At 36.5% G+C, this 20,734-nt stretch overlaps 1 protein-coding gene across 1 annotated transcript in view; it reads left to right on the forward strand.

Moving 5' to 3' along the window:
- The window catches only part of LOC105553917 (glutamate receptor ionotropic, delta-2-like), a gene marked incomplete at its 3' end in the record, with an annotated part of 1,194,618 nt that overhangs the window by 865,913 nt on the left and 307,971 nt on the right, over positions 1-20,734 (forward strand). The window contains exon 4 of the mRNA XM_012000105.1: positions 4,308-4,513. Within this exon, the coding sequence (XP_011855495.1) occupies positions 4,308-4,513 (206 nt within the window). The remainder of the gene's footprint in view (positions 1-4,307; positions 4,514-20,734) is intronic.

Below are 20,734 nucleotides of genomic sequence, written 5' to 3' on the forward strand. Positions count from 1 at the left end.
TCCTGACCTCAGGCAATCCACCTGCCTCAGCCTCCCAAAGTGCTGGGATTACAGACATGAGTCACTGCGCCCAGGCTACTCTCTTTTTTAATGACTCTTTTACACAGAGCAGCTCATAAACAGCTCATAAACAGGAATCTTCTCCCATTGAACTTACCAATTGCCACATAACATGGGTATTTGGTGTCATTTGCTCAAATAAGCAAAACTATTTATGCTTAACTTCTGCATTCCATGAGACTACCTTGCAATTTATGCTTGCCATTTTGGGTAGCTAGCCATCAGTAAAATTGAAGCAATCTGGTCTATTGGTAGGAAGAACGGTGGTCTCTTAACAAAGGGTCATGTTCTATTACTAACAATAAAAGAATTACCATATGTTAGACCCTACACTAGATTTTGTATATATACAACAAACACACACAGACATTTTTGCAAAATCAATCTTTGAAGACTTCTATAAGATAAATATTTTTTGCTGGGAGTGATGGCTTAAGCCTGTAATCCCAGCGCTTTGGGAGGCCAAGGCAGGTGGATTGCCTGAGCTCAGAAGTTCAAACCAGCCTGGCCAACATGATGAATCCCTATCTTTACCAAAAATACAAAAGTTAGCCTGGCATGGAGGTGTGCACCTGTAGTCTCAGCTACTTAGGAGGCTGAGGTGGGAGGATCGCTTGAGCCTGGGATGTGGCGGTTGCAATGAGCTGATATCATGCCACTATACTCCAACCTGGTTAATAGAGTGGGACCCTGTCTCCAAAATATATATAAACAAATAAATTATTCATTTACAGTTGAGGAAAACTTTTCAAAAAATTTTAGTTACATATCTAAGAAGTGACCACCAGAATTCCAGTGTAAGGAAACAGAGGGGTTATAGTGGTCGTTTGTCACATCACTTTTCAGTATGTATATCACTCTGATCAAAAATTAAAGCTAAAAAAATTATATAGTTTCAAATTAAGGAGAATTAATTTACTAGACCAATTTATTTAAAAAAATTTTGAGGCGGCATCTCACTCTGTCACCCATGTTGGAGTGCAGTGGCACGATCTCAGCTCACTGCAACCTCCACTTCCCTGGTTCAAGCCATTTTCATGCCTCAGCCTGGGTAATTTTATGTATTTTTAGTAGAGACGAGGTTTACCATGTTAGCCAGGCTGGTCACGAACTCCTGGCCTCAAGTGATCCGCCCACTTCAGCCTCCCAAAGTGCTGGGATTTCAGACATAAGCCAGCGCGCCCAGCCCCAATTTAAAGCATACAATCAAACGCGTCACTTCCAGACTTAAACTGCTTTTCATTCTGCTCTCGTATCCAGTCATCCACTTAAGGCAGATCCTCTGCTTGAAACTTTTGATAGATTAAAGCTGTATTTAGAATAAAATTAAAACCTCTTCCTGTGTCTCACAGAGATCTACATAACCTGACTCTTCCTCTCTATCCAGCTTCATGTCTCACTGGCTAGGCTGCAACCAGTGGCCTCCTATAGGTTTTTCATCCACAGGCTCTTTAATATCCTGGGTATTTTCTGAGCTGTTGCCTTTCTCCTTATCTCTTTGCTTGGATAATGTCTTCTTATTCCTTTACCTCAGAGTTTAAATACGAGTTTTGCAGAGAAACCATCCTCTAACGAAAATAGATCCTCCTATTATCATCTACCAATGCACTCATTGTTTTCTTCCAAACACTTAGTGTGCTTTGTGGTTTTTTAGTTTGTTTACTTGTTTATTGTTTGTTTTAATGTGTGGATGGGTATTCATTGATGTGCTCTGAGCTCCTAGCATTGTGTCTAATATTCAACAAATGGTTTTGGAGAACAAGTTTTTTTTCTCAAAGTGAGGATGCAAACTAGCACTGGTATTTTATTTTTGTAATCAGAAGATTTCATAGAGGGTAAGTAATCTGAAACTTTATTCTCTAGTCGTGCTCTGTTTTCTGAGTATCTTGGATCTATTTCAATGTAACTTTTGTTTTGTTTGCCTTGTATTCAGATGTACACTTTAAGTAACTCAAAGAACAACTTACAATTTGAAATCAATAATCTGCTCTGTCTGCTCTGACATGTATTTTTTTTTTCTTTTTCTTTTCTTTTTTTTTTTTTTTCTTTTTTTTTGAGACGGAGTCTCACTCTGTCACCCAGGCTGGAGTGCAGTGGGATGATCTCGGCTCACTGCAACTTCCAACTCCCGGTTCAAGCAATTCTTCTGCCTCAGTCTCCCAAGTAGCTGGGACTATAGGCGTGTGCCACCACGCCTGACTAATATTTGTAGTTTTAGTAGAGACAGGGTTTCACCATATTGGCCAGGCTGGTCTCAAACTCCTGATCTCATGATCTGCTGCCTCGGCCTCCCAAAGTGCTGGGATTACAGGTGTGAGCCACCACACTGGGCCTCTCACATGTATTCTAAAGGTGTATTGATTCTGGGGTGAAGCCCAAGCTTGTATATTTTTGATAAATTTCTCAAATGATTCTGATTCATATCAAACTTTAAGAACATCTGCTTAGAGTGTACATAGTCTCGTTATTGTACTTCTACCTGTATCAACCAAATTCCATCAAATTTAACCATTTGCTTAATTCATGCTTCAGAGTCTTACACCCTTATGTACATTCTGACTTGGATATTGAATGAATATACAACACCTTTATTATTCCAGCTCTTTTATTTCATCCTCTGCCTTAGCTGAGGATTTTATTCTTTTAACCTGCTTTGATAGTAACATCCTGGGTTTACAATATAATTAATGATAAGAAATGTAAGATAGAATTTACGCAGTACATATGTTGTAAAGATTTTGAAAGTCATCAGATAACGAAACATATAATATTTATAACAACTATTTTAAAATGAAAGCAATCAGAAGAAGAAAGCAAAATTGTTATTTTAGTCAATTTGTAACTTTTTAAATATAAATGTTTATAAGAGTAAACGTAGTTTCCAAATTTTTGGCTATTTGTTTTCCTGTTCTGTGGGTTTACTTATTGCTTTTTCTGGTTTGTATGTTGAAAAATATGTAATTTAACTATTGCCATTGAGAGGCAAATTTTACATGCAGACAAACAGGCAAACACACACTATTAAGGATTTTGAGATCTAGTCTACTCATAAGTTCCCTACGATCCCATTTACTTGTTTCTCTGGTATTTGCCCTTTAAATATTTTATTCTTTGGATATGTAATGAAAAACATAGTTTATGATATAGTAAAAGAAAATCTACTATATTAAGATTATAATATAATCTATATTAAGCTTGTATTGTGCCAGATACTTAATTCAGATATCTTCTTCTATAAACAAGCAATCTGATACCACGAAGAAATATTTGTGATATTTCAGACACTCATTGTTACTCAAATACACATCAAAGTACAAATGATAAACTCTTTAGATTAAATTTTACTTTTCTTATTTAAATGTGACATGGATACTGAACGTTTTAATTTGATAAATTTCTAGAACTGCTTATTTTGGAATGAGTATGTAAATATTTTGCTGATCATCATAAATTCAAAAATGTTGCTTAACATTTTCTAAAATGCTGAAATAAGTATTGAAAAAATATGTTTTGCACATTAAATATGTTCTCCTTACTAAGACAAATTTGGTGTCTCCTACCAACTTTTCCAAATTTAGCTAAGGAGGTAATACTCATTAGATAGATTAAAATGCAGCTTTTATTTGTAGTCTAAGTGACCTGAGCCCTTCAAAGATAACCTTTCGAAGCTTTCTGTTTAACTGATAAAAGTCAAGTTTAGTGATACTGTTGCCTATTTTAAGAAACATTCATAATCTTGATTCAGATTCATCTGTCATCAATGATATTCATGCTTACATGAGGTTAATACTACCATTTAAAATGCTAAGGAAAATAGGGAATGTCTTTCCCTTATTCATGTTTGGCTCTAGAGAAATGGGGCATCTCTCCAACCACCTCCCTGTGCCCTCACCCAACATTCCTAGCATGGATATCATTTAGGTTCCATGTAGATATAAAGAAATCTTTTTTAAAAATAGCAGTTGCTACATTTTTCATGTGAACACATCAAAATGTGCCAAACCTTAAACATATTTGAGAGTTCCATCAGCTACTCAATTAATGATAAGAAATGTAAGATAGAATTTTTACAGTATATACTCAATTGGTAATTGAGTAGCTGATGGAACTCTCAAATATGTTTAAGGTTTGGCACATCTTCTGAGAGCCTACAATGTGGAACAATATTCTGATACAGGTGAAATAGCTTATGCCTTCCTTCTGTACCATAATTCACATGTATTTTGACGGGCTTTTGATGTTTTCAGATATCCGTGGAATACAAGAGTTCTTGGACAAAGTTTCTCAGCAGGGAATGGATGTTGCACTTCAGAAGGTAGAAAACAACATCAATAAAATGATCACCACTCTCTTTGACACCATGAGAATAGAAGAACTGAATCGCTATCGAGACACTCTTAGGCGAGCGATCCTTGTTATGAATCCTGCCACAGCCAAATCCTTCATTACTGAGGTAAGTGAAAGTTGTCTTGGGGTGAGAGTTGTGCAAAAAAATTAAAAGCTTTGGAATAGGCCCTACAGAGGAGATGAAAATTAAGAGCAGTGCGAAGGAATTAATTACACAACTTTTGTTAACACTAATGGAGGTAGCATAGTGCTTGCTCGCTCATCTCATTTACCCCTTACTGTCCAGTTAATTGCTGAGAACATTTGTATTTATATATATTTGGACACATAGACAGAACAATTTTAAGAAGTCTTATAGAAGTTTAAATGTGCCGTTGACCTGAATGAATCTGGTAAGATCAAGAATAAATTCACAAGTGCATAGCTCTCTAACTAATCCTTAGTATTTTTTGTAATTTAAAATTTTACTTCTGAAAAAAGAAATGTACTTGAATCAGGATATTATTTCATAAACATGATTACAGTTACAAAAACATATACAGATTTATATCTTCCCTGTGAACTTTGTACCAACACAAATAATTGTCTGAAACTCCGTAAAGTGATGACCACTGTATATTTTATGATGCTACATCCTCAAATTTTTAATTGTATCTGTTCATTTAGTTAGAAGCTCTGAAATTTAGTAAAAATACAATTAAGACTTTTCAGTGATTGGTGTAACATTTCTATGTTCTGAAATGCCTGCTATTGCCTTGTAAAAGTTTATTGTCAAGTCTTTTTGCCCTACTTCAAGTTTTTAATGTTACGTAGTGGTAGAACTGGTCATGACGTTACATACTTTTACATGGAATTTTAAAAAACATTTTAAATTTGGGAGGGAATTTATTTGTTTAATACTTTTTTTTTGTTTTTGCCTTATTTCACTATTATGCTTCTGTTAGCTCCTGAAGTACTGCTATAAAGCTTCCAAATTAGGAACATGTTAGAAGTTCTTTGACACTCACTATATAGTTGGTATCAAAAAACATAAGGCAGAATATAAATCACTAAGAAGGGTAAAACTTGTGTAAAACCGTCAGTAATACCAATTTTTTCATTTTAATAGGAAACTTCATTATGCATTTTAAAGACAAATATAAACATTTTACTTTTTGAGTTCATCAAATGACTTAGAGAATCTTATTGAACTACTATATTTTTTTCATAATATAAAATATTTCCAGTTTTAAAGAAGTTGGTTCCTTCCTTCAAGAAATACAAATCTGGAAGGTGGAAACAAGTTCACAGGGAATGTAATATAAAATAGGATGTTAAAATTGCAATAGATGAGGTTGAAGCATCTATAGTCATTTTTGTTGAAGGAGATGAGAGGAAACTTCACTGAGCAGGTATATTTGAACTAGACTTCGTGTCATGGGTTAGGAATTTGCAAAAGAGAAGTGGTATTGATATGGTTTTGCTCTGTGCCCCCACCCAAATCTCATCTTGAATGGTAATCCCCATGTGTTGAGGGAGGGACCTGGTGGGAGGTGAGTGGATCATGGTAGTGGTTTCCCCCATGCCGTTCTCACGATAGTGAGGGAGTTCTCAGGAGATCTGATTGTTTAAACGTGGCAGGTTCCCCTGCGCTGTCACTCTCTCCTGTTGCCTTGTGGAAAAGGTGCTTGCTTCTCCTTCCACCATGACTGCTAGTTTCCTGAAGCCTCCTCAGCCATGTGGAATTGTGAGAAAATTAAACTGATTTCCTTTATAAATTGCCCATCTTGGGTAGTTCATTATAGCAGAGACAATGCTAGTGTATTCTTTGCTAGAACTGTCATAGGCTTAAACAACAGAAAGTTTGCATCTCACAGTTCTGGAGACTAGAAATCTAAAATCAAGATGTTGACAAGGTTTATTTATTCTGAGGGGTGTGAGGGAAGGAACTGTTCTAAGCCTCCCTCCTTGGCTTGTAGATGAATTGTCTCTTTCCAATGTCTATTCACATTTTCTTCTCTTCCTGTATGTTTGTGTATCCAAATTTCCCTTTCCTATAAGGACGTGAGTCATTTGGAGGAGGGTTCACCCTAATGACCTCATTTTAATTTGATTACCTCTGTAAAGACCTTATCTCCAAATAAGGTCATATTCTAAGGTACTGGGTATTAGGAATTCAACATATAAATTTGAGAAGGAGGTAATGATGACACAACTTTACCCATAACAGGTTCCATTAGTTGTTATGAGCAAATAAGACAGAGGAGTATGTTTGAGAGTTCAATTTGGATCATGTAAAATTTGAGCTAACAGTGGATTCTTCATGTGGTCTTAAGTATGTTTCAACACCTATATAGTACTTACTATCTTCTTACTACTTAGTGTTTTCTTTTCTAAGACCTTTTTAAAAAATGGACTCATAGTCTTCATAAAAACGCCTTTGAGTTGGTACTAACGTCATCCTTGTTTTGTAGATAAGAAAACTGAGGCATATAGGGTTTAAGTTGTCAAGATGACACAACTAGGAAGAGACAGATCTGGGATTAATTCCAATACGTTTGTCTCTAGAGTTTGTGTGCTTAACCTTGGTTCCCAGACAGGTTGGTTATAAATGCATGACTGGAGACCAGGAGAAAGGTCAGTGCTTGAGATGTAGTTTATTTGTTTTTCATTAGTTTAATACACATTGATTTACTAGTTCATTAGTTTTCCAGTTCATCCTAGAAACTATGCTAGGCACTAGTGATAAAATGACAACAAAGATCCCATTCCTCTTCTCAAGTTTATAGCCTGGTGTTGGAGAAGGAAAATGAAAGGGTATCAACATTATAAGATGCATGCAATGGCAGAACACATACATCTCCGCTGAGCTCCAGAGCCAGCCATGTCTGGTTCCAGAGGTAAAGTATACAGCTGTGAAATGTTGAGGAAGGAGCTTGCTACAGATGGCGTCTTGAAGGAGGTGCTTCTTGAGTTGAGCATTAAAGGACATGTGGATTGGATCAGGCAGAAAAGGGTGGGAAGGGCATTCTAAGCAGCAGGAAGACCATAAACAAAAGCACAGAGGCAGGCATACAGCAAGAAGGCAAAGGGCTAGGGAAGGAATGGGTAGAGGTAGGTGTGTTGACTACCCTGTTGAGAAGTTTGGTGATGAAAGTAAGGGTAAATTATGGTTTAAAATTTTTAAAAATCCCATGAGATGGATATCAGAACCAGGGAAATCTGTTTCATTTTTAGGATAAAACAAGGTGAACCTTTTTACACAGGTATTGGGAGAGCAACCAGTGATGAAGAGGAGATTGTAGAATGGAAAAAGAGTATTGATGAGCTAAGATCCCAGAGTGTTAGAATTCATGAAGCTCTACCAGGGGACTCATTACCAATAACTGACAATTTTTGCTTCAGAGGTAGACGGAATTAGTTCAGACTTCATTAAAGGAATTTTCGTTGATCATCCTTGTATTTCTGATCATCAATTTCAACTGATATGATCCTAACTTCTCATCTTGTCCCCCAACCTTGACCCTGAACTTTATGCTTACAATAATGTATCCCTTCCGTCTTAGTCCCCAAACACATACAATCTATGATCTTTCCTTAGAGACTCTTCTGTCTTTCCCCACTCATCCAGCATTATTTTTAGTAACTTATCTTTTATAATCACTGATTTTATCTCTCCAAACTGTGGACAAGTTATTCCACAGGCATCTTAAGCAGTGATGTAGGAATGGCAGAAAGAATGTGAACTACCACCACCTCTATCCTGACCTAAGCTCACTCTATTACACTGTTCTCTGACCTGCAAGATGGTTCCTGTTTCTCAATTAGTTGTTTTCAGACACATCCCACCTCCTCCATGGGTTCCAGGATTGTTTCTCTTGAGTAGGGAATAGGCTCACCCTATTAGTGCTGGGAGCAGTTCATTCAAAAGAGAGGCAGAACTGAATTCAAAAGAGTGCATTGAAATTCTGAAGACATAAAGAGGAATCATTTCTGTGTGACCTGGAGTTTTACTCAGTCTACTGGAGGAGGCAGCATATAACTAAATACTAGTATGTGAAAGAAAATTCTATAATAGTGATGGATCAATGGTGTTCTGGAATACCGTAGGAGAACTGACTCATGCTACAGAGGGCTTAGCCAGGGCCACGACAAGTTTTGCAGATAAGGTGTGTCACCAGAATCTTGAAAAATAAATAAGAATTATCCAAGCAAACAATGGTGGGCAAACAATTCAGAATGCGTGTGTGTGTATGATACATGAACATAATTAAAAAACAAAATTATAATGAGGGTTTTAAAATTAAAAACAAGAGTTTATGTTTTCCTACCTCCAGTTATTCTTTTCAGAATTAATTATTTATTTTTAATTTCAAAATTTAATTTGTATTTACTTTTAGCATACCCTGTGTATTTGCGTTGTTCAAAATTTAAAACGTTCAACAAGACAATATCCTGCCACTGTTCTTCAAACACCTGAGTTCCTTTTTATGAGACTAATAATGTTTCTTAAGTGGCATTCCAAGTATACACACACACGCACATTTTTATTATTTTTCTTACATAAATAGTTGTATACTAGGTTTAAATTCTGAGTTTGGATTTTTAAACTTAGTAACTTCTAGGAGATCATTGTATTGAGACCTGTGAAGTGTTCCTAATAATATTTAATGGCTATATGATATTCCCTTGGTAGATGTATTAGTCCATTCTCATGCTGCTAATAAGGTCATACCTGAGACTGGGTAATTTATAAAGAAAAAGAGGTTTAACGGACTCACAGTTCCGCGGGGCTGGGGAGGCCTCAGAACCATGGTGGAAAGTGAAAGGCACGTCTTACATGGTAGCAGACAAGAGAGAATGAGAGCCAATCCAAAGGGGAAACCCCTTATAAAACCAACAGATCTCGTAAGACTGATTCACTACCAAGAGAACAGTATGAGGGAAACTGCTCCCATGATTCAATTACCTCCCCCGGGTCCCTCCCACAATACATGGGAACTATGGGAGCTACAATTTAAGATGAAATTTGAGTGGGAACACAGCCAACCATATCAGTAGATTAAATGACTCTTAGCTCTTTAATTTTTTGTTTTAATTTTTACTTACTCTAGTAAATATTATTGGTTGATTTATTAGTTTATCTCTTACCTACCTTTTCTTATATGGTACGTAATGATTTACTTCATATACTTCACCCACACCTGCATGTCCTCTCAATATATAACTAGTTATAGTATAATTTTAAATAACTTTATATAACACAATTACACTTCTATTACCATACCAACTACTGTTGACAGTATAGTATCTGTAAAGACAATATACTAGTTGTAAAGGTTCATTCACTATTTTTCCACTCTTCTACCTCTTAGCCTCCATGATCCACAGATTTATCTTTATATCGAGTGTGTTGGAAGAATGTATTTTCTATTCTGTTACCAGAAATAAATTGTTCATACCTTGACTAAAAGTTGGCTTTATAAGATGAAAATCTGTAATTTGCTTATATTTTATCACTATAAATATTGTTGACTGTACAACAAAGTATTAAGGTATGATTATGTTTAGGTTTTCAGCTTCAGGTTTTTTTGTTTGAGTTATTACTTGTCTTACTTTTCTCTTCATTTCATCTTTGGCTACTAAAATTCTAAATTCTTGTTATCAATAACAAATCTCCAAAATCCCCATTTCCTGACTGCAGCCTTTCCTCCCAAAGCTCCCCCCCCCCAACTTCCTGCTTTGTTTCTGGTGTATCCCTAAAAGTCAGATAAATTCTAGTGGGTCAGATCCACAAATTCCTGGTTCTTGTGTCTTACAATTTCTTAGTTTCCTGCTTTGCTGGGAAATATCTTGAAGTAACTTCTGAAGGAAGAGTGTTTTGCTTTTTTTTTTTTTTTCTTACAGAGAAAACATCTGTGGTAATAAGCTGTGTAGAGGCAAGAATTTTAGTGCTGTTGGCCACAAGTTCAATTATAATGAATCAACAATGAATATTAAATAAAGTGCCTTTAAATAGAAATGCATAAAACCAAAGACTGGGAGGGACCAAACTCTGTATTTCCCCTAGGAGTAGTGATTTGACATTCACGAATGCAGTGTTCGTGGGAATTTTATAGAACCTAACTACTGTGAATGACAAGCATCCACAATCATTGTCATTATTTTCACTTAAGTCCAGAAAATGTATTCATTCTAACTTAACCCTTGATGAATAATGTAGTTAATTAAAAATTCCTAAGTTAAAAAATGATTTACCTCAGAACATCAATAGCATTAATTCATTACATAATGGTAATTTGATCATTTAGATTGAGTAGATAGAAGATGGATATGGTCATTTTACTGGAGCTAGTACAAGATTTTGCATGTGTATTTATGTTACCTTGCTCTTGGATAATCATGGCGACATTAGTTGCCCCAGTTCACCTAGAAAATTCACCTATTTATTTAGAAGAGAATCCTATGCTTCTTACTTTTTTAAAAGGGATAAATGTCAGCTTTCAAGAGCATTTTGCATGTGACAGCATGTGAGAATCAACATATATTTAAGTACAATCAGTCTGCTTTATTAACTGATTTAGTTTTTGCAATTTCACCTATTCACTAAACTTTATATGTAATTCCAAAATCAATCCTCAGGGCACTTTCCTGATCATATATTTGCAGAGCTCAAAAACATGAGTTGTTAGTAATTAAGGTCAAATAAAGCTGCTCTCTGCATTCTTGTTTCAGCTCCTCTATGGCAAGCATGTGTTCTTTGCTCAATCTATTTATTTAGTGCCTTTTTCAATTTTTTGTGCTTTCATCGGTAATTTCCCTGTTTAAAATGTCACCCAAACATGGTGCTAAAGTGCTGGTCTAGTGTCCCTGAGCACCAGAAAGCTGTGATGTGCATCACACAGAAAATACCTCTGTTAGATAAACTGTGTACAGGCAAGAGTTATAGTGCTGTTGGCCTTGAGTTCAATGTTAATGAATCAGCAATGCGTATTACATAAAGTGCTTTTAAATATAAATACAAAAAAGGCAGAGGCTTACAAGGGACCAAACTATTCCCCTAGGAGCAATGATTCAGTGTTCATAAACACAGTGTTCATAGGATTTTATAGAACCTCACTACTGCGAACGACAAGAATCCTCTATGTTCTCATATTTTGAGCTCTCCATCTCACACCTACCTTCTATTTGACCTTTTCAACTATCAAGACTTCTATGCCTCTGCAGGTAGAGGTCTTGATGCTTAATTGCTGCCCCTATGACAGTCTCTAGTCTACGGCCCCTGCCACCCTGCTTTGCCAGACATCACTGCTTCCTCTGATCAAATATCACTGCTTCCTTTTTATGTTTCAGTAATTTAGGCAAAACACTTTTCTGATGGCCTCTGTTCCTTTTCTCATTGTTGTTGGTTTATATACCTATTCAATTTTTCATATTTTCATGAGAATCTGAGAGTGATCCCCTTTAACTTTCTTGAGTTGAAAGGTCCAGAATATTCTTTCAGATTTTTAGAGATTAAAGCTCAACAAAGATAAGGGACTTTTAAGACCAGTTTTTATAGATTTTATGAAATAATATTAAATCATGGTATTTCATATTTGAAAAATGAAATATGTAATATTTTGTCCAATTCCAAATATATAGTTGAGTAAATTAAAGGCCTCTCTAGATCTAACTGATGTTCTTCTCTAACTTCCTCCATCTATGTTCTGCACCTCTGCAGATTGTAGAGGACACCCAGAGTTTGAAACTGGTCAAATAGGTTGTCAGCAGGTCAAAGGGGTGCAGAATTTTTGGATCCTACAAGAATTTATTGAAAATGGCTTACCATGGATTATACAATAGACAGAAAGGCAAATGAAGCTAGAGAGAAACTGACAGATTGAGAAATTAGGAAAGACGGAGAAGCTAAAGGTTATGATGGGGTCAGAGACACAACCAAGTTCAGCCTTAAACAAGGAGAAGTTGAGGGAAAAAATTCTAGTAAAAGAGGGGAATAGCAGAACTTTCAACTTCACTGTTTTCTATACTTTATAAGTTAGCACGGAAAGTCACTGAAATATTCAAGAAAAGTATTAACTTTAAAGTCAGAATAATGAGTTTTATCAAAGAAATTGCTCACTTAGCATTGTCATGTAATTGCTAAGGGGAAAAATAAGCATATCAATTCTGTTTGCATCTTTTTTTTTTTTTTTTTGTCCCTGGAGAAATTATGTAGCATTGACTTAATTATGCTCCCTTTGAAGTCTTAGAAATTTAATACATTAAATGTCTACACTTAGTGCTCCACCTCTCATTCAAGAGTTTCAAAGCTTTAAGAAAAATGCTGTGTATCATCCTGCTGTGATATTGGCAGAAAATTGTTATACAGTGTATCTGTAAGTGTCCTTGAAATGAATATAGTGAAACAGGAGTGCTCACATGGTTTTATTTAAATATAGATTGGAATATTTAAAAAAAAAAAAAGTTTCAATATAGGAGTAATTTTGCTTTGGTTGCTGTGTACATTATAGTCTTTCCAGAAACAATACAAAAATTTCTATATAAATGAGACATTTTGCCCATGGTCTTTAGTTTTTGGGTTTGAGAAGATACACCAATTCTTTGAAAGCAGGAAGTTTTACTATTTATATAGCAATAGATATTGTCTCCGGTTTACATTTTTTCTTCAAATTTTCAGAAAGGAACCCTACTGTTCCATGACATCCTTTTATTTAACAATAAGAGAAGGTTATTATTATCTTGTATTCCTTAAACATACTTTATGAAATAGTTTTCATTGTATTGTACTATACCCTAGGTTCATGAGAAAAAAGAACTTTGAGGCTGTCAAACAACAAAAAGGCAAAGTTACATATTTCAAATATGTATGCCGCTTCCCAAAAATAAGCCTTTGGGAAGGTTTAGGAAACAAGAGAAGGTAGCTTGTCTCAGTAGATACAGAATGATTCCTATTCATCAAAAGGAAGTGTCACTTTTGAGAAGTATCTGTTCATAGCCTTTATGCACTTTTTGATGGGGTTGTTTTTTTCTTGTAAATTTGTTCAAGTTTCTTGTAGATTCTGGGTATTAGAACTTTGTCAGATGGACAGATTGCAAAAATGTTCTCCCATTCTGTAGCTCATCATCACTGATCATTAGAAAAATGCAAATTAAAACCACAGTGACATACCATCTCATGCCAGTTAGTATGGCGATCATTAAAAAGTCAGGAAACAACAGATGCTGGAGAGGATGTGGAGAAATAGGAACACTTTTACACTGTTGGTAGGAGTGTAAATTTGTTCGACCATTGTGGAAGACAGTGTGGCGATTCCTCAAGGATCTAGAACCAGAAATACCATTTGACCCAGCAATTCCATTATTGGGTGTATACCCAAAGGATTATAAATCATTCTACTATAAAGACACATGCACACAGATGTTTATTGCAGCACTATTCACAATAGCAAAGACTTGGAACCAACCCAAATTCCCATCAATGATAGACTGGATAAAGAAAATATGGCAGATATATACCATGGAATACTATGCAGCCATAAAAAAGAATGAATTCATGCCCTTTGCAGGGACATAGAGGAAGGTGGAAACCATCATTCTCAGTAAACAAACACAGGAACAGAAAACCAAATACCATATGTTCTCACTCACAAGAGGGAGTTGCATAATGAGCACACATGGACACAGGGAGGGGACCATCACATGCTTGGGCCTGTCGGGCAGTGGGGGGCGAGAGGTGAGAGATCATTAGGACAAATACCTAATGCATGCAGGGCTTAAAACCTAGATGATGGGGGCTGCGTGTGGTGGCTCAGGCCTGTAATCTCAGCACTTTGGGAGGCCAAGGTGGGCAAATCATGGGGTCAGGAGATTGAGACCATCCTAGCTAACACAGTGAAACCCCATGTCTACTAAAAATACAAAAAATTGGCCGGGCGTGGTGGCGGGTACCTGTAGTCCCATCTACTAGGGAGGCTGAGGCAAAGGAATGGTGTGAACCCGGGAGGCAGAGCTTGCAGTGAGCCGAGATCACAGCACTGCACTCCAGCCTGGGCAACAGAGCGAGATTCCATCTCAAAAAACAAACAAACAAACAAACATCCTAGATGATGGGTTGATAAGTGCAGCAAACCACCATGGCACATGTATACCTATGTAACAAACCTTCATGTTCTGCACATGTATCCCAGAACTTAAAATATAATAAACAATAATTATAATTAAAAGGGTGCCCTGAGTACTCAAATTGCTATGATAGTTATTTAAATGACACATTTTTTTCTAAAATAAATTATACAGAGACATTATACAATGCACAATTTTAAAGATGAAGCAATTATAATATAGGGCATATAAGTTTACAACTCAACAAATTTGTATGTGACCATCGTCCAGGTCAAGAAACAGAACATAACTAGCATGCCGATATTCCTCATTCATGAACCCTCCAGTTACTATCTCCCCAAAGGTATCCTGACTGTTAACACTATTCAACTAGTTCTGATTCATTTTAAACTATATATAATAGACTCATACAGTGTATACTGTTTTGTCTTTCTGTTGTTCAGCATTATATCTGTGAGATTCATCCATGTTGAAGTTTGCAGAAAAAATTCATTCATTTTGATTGCCTCAACATATTTTGTTATATGAGTAAGACAGAATTTGTATACTTCTGTTGATGATGTTTTTACAGTTTTGCTCATTAAAAATAGGGGTTCTATATACATCTTTGGGGATATGTCTGTAGTTTTGTTGAGTGTATACTTAGGAATGGAATTGCTAGCTCAAGGAGTATGCATAAGGCATGTCACATATTAACGCTAGCCAATGCTGCCAGTTTCCCAAAGTGTTTATACCAATTTTACTATTTCAAGTAGTAACTGAAAGCATTCCAATTTTCCATTTCTTCATCAACACTTGTTATTTTCTGTCTTCATCATTTTATTTAAACTGCTGGACATATATTAGATTCAGATTTTAATTTGCATTTTTCTGTTGGATGATTTATTTTGTATATTTATTTGCTTTGAGGATATTTTTCTTTTATGGAGTGCTTGTTGAAGTTATAGTCCCCCCTTCTTTCCCCTCATGATTTGTAGAAGCCCTTTGAATATAATGGATAAAAGTCTCCTGTCAAGTGAATGTATTTTAAATCTCTTCTGTTTGTCTTTTCACCCGGTAAATAGTGAATTTTGATAAACAGAAGTTCTTATTTGTAATGTAGTGCAAACTATTAAATTGTTTGCAGTTAATACTTTTTGTCTTTTTTTAAAGAATGCTTCCTACTCCAAAATTATGAAGATCTACATATAAGTTTTTTCTAGAAACTTGTTTTATCATTTACATTTTACATCTGAAGTTCATCTGAAATTAATTGTTTTGCATAACGTAAAGTGAAGGTAAAGACACATTTTATTTTCCGTGTGGTGAACACTTCATTTTAACACAAGATCAGTGTGCCTGAATGGAAAGAATAATAGAAGCTTCCAATACCCATTAATAAAGTGGGAGTTGATTAGTGTATTTGAAAGTATTATCTCTGTACTGCATCCTATTGCTATGACCTATATATTATTTTCTAATATGAAGTACATGACTTTAGAATAAAAGGAAAAGTTATATTGGTGAATTAACTGAAATAAGAATCTTCCTGTGATCCCAGAATCACAAAAGTTAATGATGCTGGATTCTATAGTAAAAGCTGTAACTCTTTCCATGGGCCCAATAGTTATGGGTCATCAAGTAGCAGATAGTGGCCAATCACTCAAAAACAAACTGCTCCATATCAATATAGTTTGCATGGAATTGTAAGAAAAAAAATAACTGGCTTAAAAAAAAAAAACCAAAAACAAAATCTCTAACAGGCACTGATTCATCCCTGATTTAGCTTATATTTCCTTGTATCATATTTATCAATTATTATTAAACTACTCTCAAATCTGAGTTTTAACTTTAGCTTTATAAACTTGTATTGAAAGGCAGCTCTGTTACTAGTCAATCCACAGATGTGGGTTTTTTTTAATGAAAAAATCTTAAATTTATTTTACTTTGCGTTTGACCTAAATTGTGTATGACAGTTCTTGCTTCTGTTAATGAGGCCTGAGACAGCATCAGGTTTTGCTTTTCTGATTGGAGCTCTGTTTAACTTGCAGAAGGTTTCTCTGAACATGGAAACTAAGCAAATAACGGGTTCCCAATGAATCTAAACTTCCAAATAAAATAGATCCAAATTAACCCTCTTGTGACCACTGACTTGGGACACTGATATTGGTGGACAGTTTGCTACTAACTTCTAACAGCCTACAGTCCATTTAATAATTTTTGACTTTGCAACGTCTACTGCTGTTTTTTTCTTTATACTAAGTTTTCAAATAAGTCAATCATTTTTATTCTATTCCATTTGAATTATTATCCAAGCAATAATTTGAAAAATTGTGGAAAAAGCAAGAAAATATCTGAATATTTGTGACGATTGTACCATTATTTTAAATATAAAATCACGGTTGCTTCAACCTTCAAGACAAGAAAATTGAAATCCTTCTCTAATCCATTTTTCACTTATTCAATTATCCAAACAATATATTTAAAGCTATTCTATGCAAGTCAGTGTGGGAAGAGCTGTAAGAATACAATAATGAATGGTATATGATTCCATACCCCAAGAGATATAGACTCATAAAGAAAATGCTGTAAACATAAAGTGTGCAAAATAATAAAACCATAAGAACAGACACAGTTAAATTACTCCTCTCTACTCCTAAAGGGACTTGAGAATAAAGAAAGCAAAGTTGCTACCTAAAACCTAATCAAATAAAGTCTATTGGCAATGTATGAGTTACATATCCCTAGGTTATTCATATCAAAACCTTATTGTTCTGCTGTAAGTGAGAATTCTTGACCATTTCAAAAATTCTTACTATAACTTGCTATAGTCTTCTCAAAGCAAGTCTAGAATGTAAATGAATCCAATAATAATTAAATTTTTATAGAATTTTCACTCCATGACATTATACAGGTGATTCAAAAACAAAGGGAGTAGTTAGACTGGACCTAATGATAAATTTGACAATGGGAATTTGGCAGTGTTTGTCTATTACTGCTTAGAGAAGATACCAGTCATGGAAGGCAAGGACATGCTAACATATGAAGGTATTTCCTGTAGTATGTCAGGCACAATTCATCAGATTTAATTGAAATGATTTTCAAAATTATGCACCTTTTTGAACTCTGCTCCTACTCTATCACATAAGAAACCATGAGAATGGTGAGCTCATGCATTCTAAGAATTAGAGAGATGTATTTGTTGCAAACAAATAAACTAGCAACGTAATTTAGATGCTGATTTCTATTTTATTTGCTTAGTACATAAATGACAAATACATGCTACAAGTGCCATTAATTCTATTTCCAGACCAAAACCATAGATTACTACCCTCTGCCCCGCTGTACTGAGTAGCTATGGCAAATGGATCTCAGTTAGCACCAGAGTCCGAACCTATTTGCAAATCTGGGTTAGTATGAGTCAGTCTCCCAGAACTTAATCAATTCCTTAAATGCTTACTGACAAAATCAATATTTTAGATTTGTAGAGAACCAAATTTTAAGGTAATGCCACCCCATGAGGCTTTGTTGAAAAATTAGATAGTCTCTCTAGATTACAATTCTATCCAGACTTTTTCTCACTATAATACAAATAGAAGGGAAATCAACTGTCTTGACAGAGCAAATTAAGAAGGTCAATTTGCTTTTCCTAACAAAACCCATTGTTTTTAGAATGAAAAAATACCCTGCAGCATAAGAAGGTTAAAAATTAAACTTATATGTGTCTATCTCATAGTAAAATTTCATGAACATGGAGATCCTTTAATGTTCTGGCTAATTAAATTTTCAGTGCCTTGTAGACTACACCAAAATTTCTTTTTGGTTTCTACTTGTAGAAAAGTGTTAGAAATACTTTAGTCTGGGTTTTTTGTTTTGTTTTGCTTTGTTTTTTGAGGTAAGAGCTAGAGTATAGCCAAGATACCTAAATCTTTCACATTGATATATCAGTATGTTGCTGGATACTCAGATTATCAATGCTTATTATGTTAAAATTCACCTGGGGCCTAAAATCATATTTCTCACTTAGTTCATATGTCTTTTTTAGTAAACCATCTAAGATCCTCCTTATAAAGTTAAATATAAATGTACCCATGTCTATGCAAAGTTTTGCATATTGGCATGAAAGAGTATATATATGACAACATGCATTTTATACATAAATGTAGAAGTTTTGAAAAAGCAAGTTCATTAACTGAATCTCTGATATATATAATATTTATATATGTTATAAAATAATATCTGCTATGCAGTATTTTATCATTCTGTTAAATTTAAAAGCTATTAATTGACAGCTACTTGAAATCTAGTAAGTTGTTACTTTCGATATTGTTTGATCAAACTCAGAGTCAGATTATTGGCACTCTCCAATTGGCCAAAAACTTCATTTTGAAAGATATCATGAGAAACTTGCAAAAATAAATTGCCATTTGAAATTTATTGTGTAGAAATTACTTTTTTTCTTAACCATGATTCTTGTTTTGTGTTGTGGGAAGTCAGGGACCCTGAACGGAGGGACCAGCTGAAGCCATGACAGAAGAACATAAATTGTGAAGATTTCATGGACATTTATCACTTCCCTAATCAATACTCTTGAGATTTCCTATGCTTGTCTTTACTTTAATCTCTTGATCCCATCTTCTTCGTAAGCTGAGCATGTATCTTGCCTCAGGACCCTGTGATGATTGTATTAACTGCACACCTTGTTTGTAGAGCATGTGTGTTTGAACAATATGAAACCTGGGCACCTTAAGAACAGGATAACAGCAATTTTCAGGGAAAAAGGGAGATAACCTTAAAGTCTGGCTGCCTGTGGGCTGGACAGGACAGAGTCATATTTCTCTTATCACCGAAAATGGGTAAGAGAAATATCGCTGAACTCTTTTCCCAGTAAGGAATATTAATAACAGCCCCGGGAAAAGAATGCATTCCCAGGGCGAGGCCTCTAAAATGGCCACCCTAGGAGCGTCTGCCTTATGCAGATGTACATAAGGATGAAACACGCCCTAGTCGCCTGCAGCGCCCCCAGGCTTGCTAGGATTAGGAAATTCCAGTCTGGCGAATTCTAGTCAGACCGGTTCTCTGCTCTTGAACCCTGTTATGATAACAATGCATGCACAGTGGGACATGGAAGTGTGTCCGGAATTGGTGGATTCTTGGTCTCACTGACTTCAAGAATGAAGCTGTGGACCCTTGCGGTGAGTGTTACAGTTCTTAAAGATGGTGTGTCTGGAGTTTGTTCCTTCAGACATGTCTGGAGCTTCATCCTTCTGGTGGGTTGGTGGTCTCGCTGTCAGCAGTGAAGCTCCAGACCTTTGCAGTGAGTGTTACGGCTCTTAAAGGCAGTGTGGACCCAAAGAGTGAGCAGCAGCAAGATTTATTGTTAAGAGCAAAAGAATAAAGCTTCTACAGTGTAGAAGGGGACCCAAGTCGGTTGCCACTGCTGGCTTGGGTGGCCTGCTTTTATTCCCTTATCTGACCTCACCCACATCCTGCTGATTGGTCCATTTTACAGAGAGCTGATTGGTCCATTTTGACAGGATGCTGACTGGCATGTTTACAATCCTTGAACTAGACACAGAGCCCTAGACAGAAAAGTTCTCCAAGTCCCCACTAGGTAAGCTAGATACAGAGTACCCACTGGTGTATTTACAAACCTAGAGCTAGACACAGAGTACTGATTGGTGTATTTACAAACCCTGAGCAAGACAGAGAGTGCTGATTGGTACATTTATGATCCCTTAGCTAGACATAAAAGTTCCCCAAGTCCCTACCAGACTCAGGAGCCCAGCTGGCATCACCGAGTGAATCCCACACAGGGGCTGCAGGCGGCAGGCAGAGCTGCCCACCAGTCCCAAGGTGCGCCTGCACTCCTCAGCCATTGGGTGGTCGATACGACCGGGCACCACGGAGCAGGGAGCAGCGCCGGTCAGGCAGACCAGGACCGCACGGGAGCCACAGCGGAGTGGGGGGCTTGGGCATGGCAGGCAGGCTGCAGGTCCTGAGCTCTGCCCTGCAGGGAGGCAGCTGAGGCCCGGGGAGAATTTGAGCACAGTGCTGGCAGTGCTGGGGGACCCAGCACAACCTCTGCAGCTGCTGGCCTGGTGGTAAGCCCCTCACGGCCCTGGGTCAGCGGCACCAGCTGGCCACTCGGAGTGTGGGGTCCGCAGAGCCTGCGCCTGTGCCCCCCGGGGAAATTCCACTGGCCTGTGAGCACCACCACAGCCCTGGTTCCTGCCCGTGCCTC

The sequence above is a fragment of the Mandrillus leucophaeus genome, unplaced genomic scaffold (assembly GCF_000951045.1).
Source record: "Mandrillus leucophaeus isolate KB7577 unplaced genomic scaffold, Mleu.le_1.0 Scaffold617, whole genome shotgun sequence".
NCBI lineage: Eukaryota > Metazoa > Chordata > Mammalia > Primates > Cercopithecidae > Mandrillus > Mandrillus leucophaeus.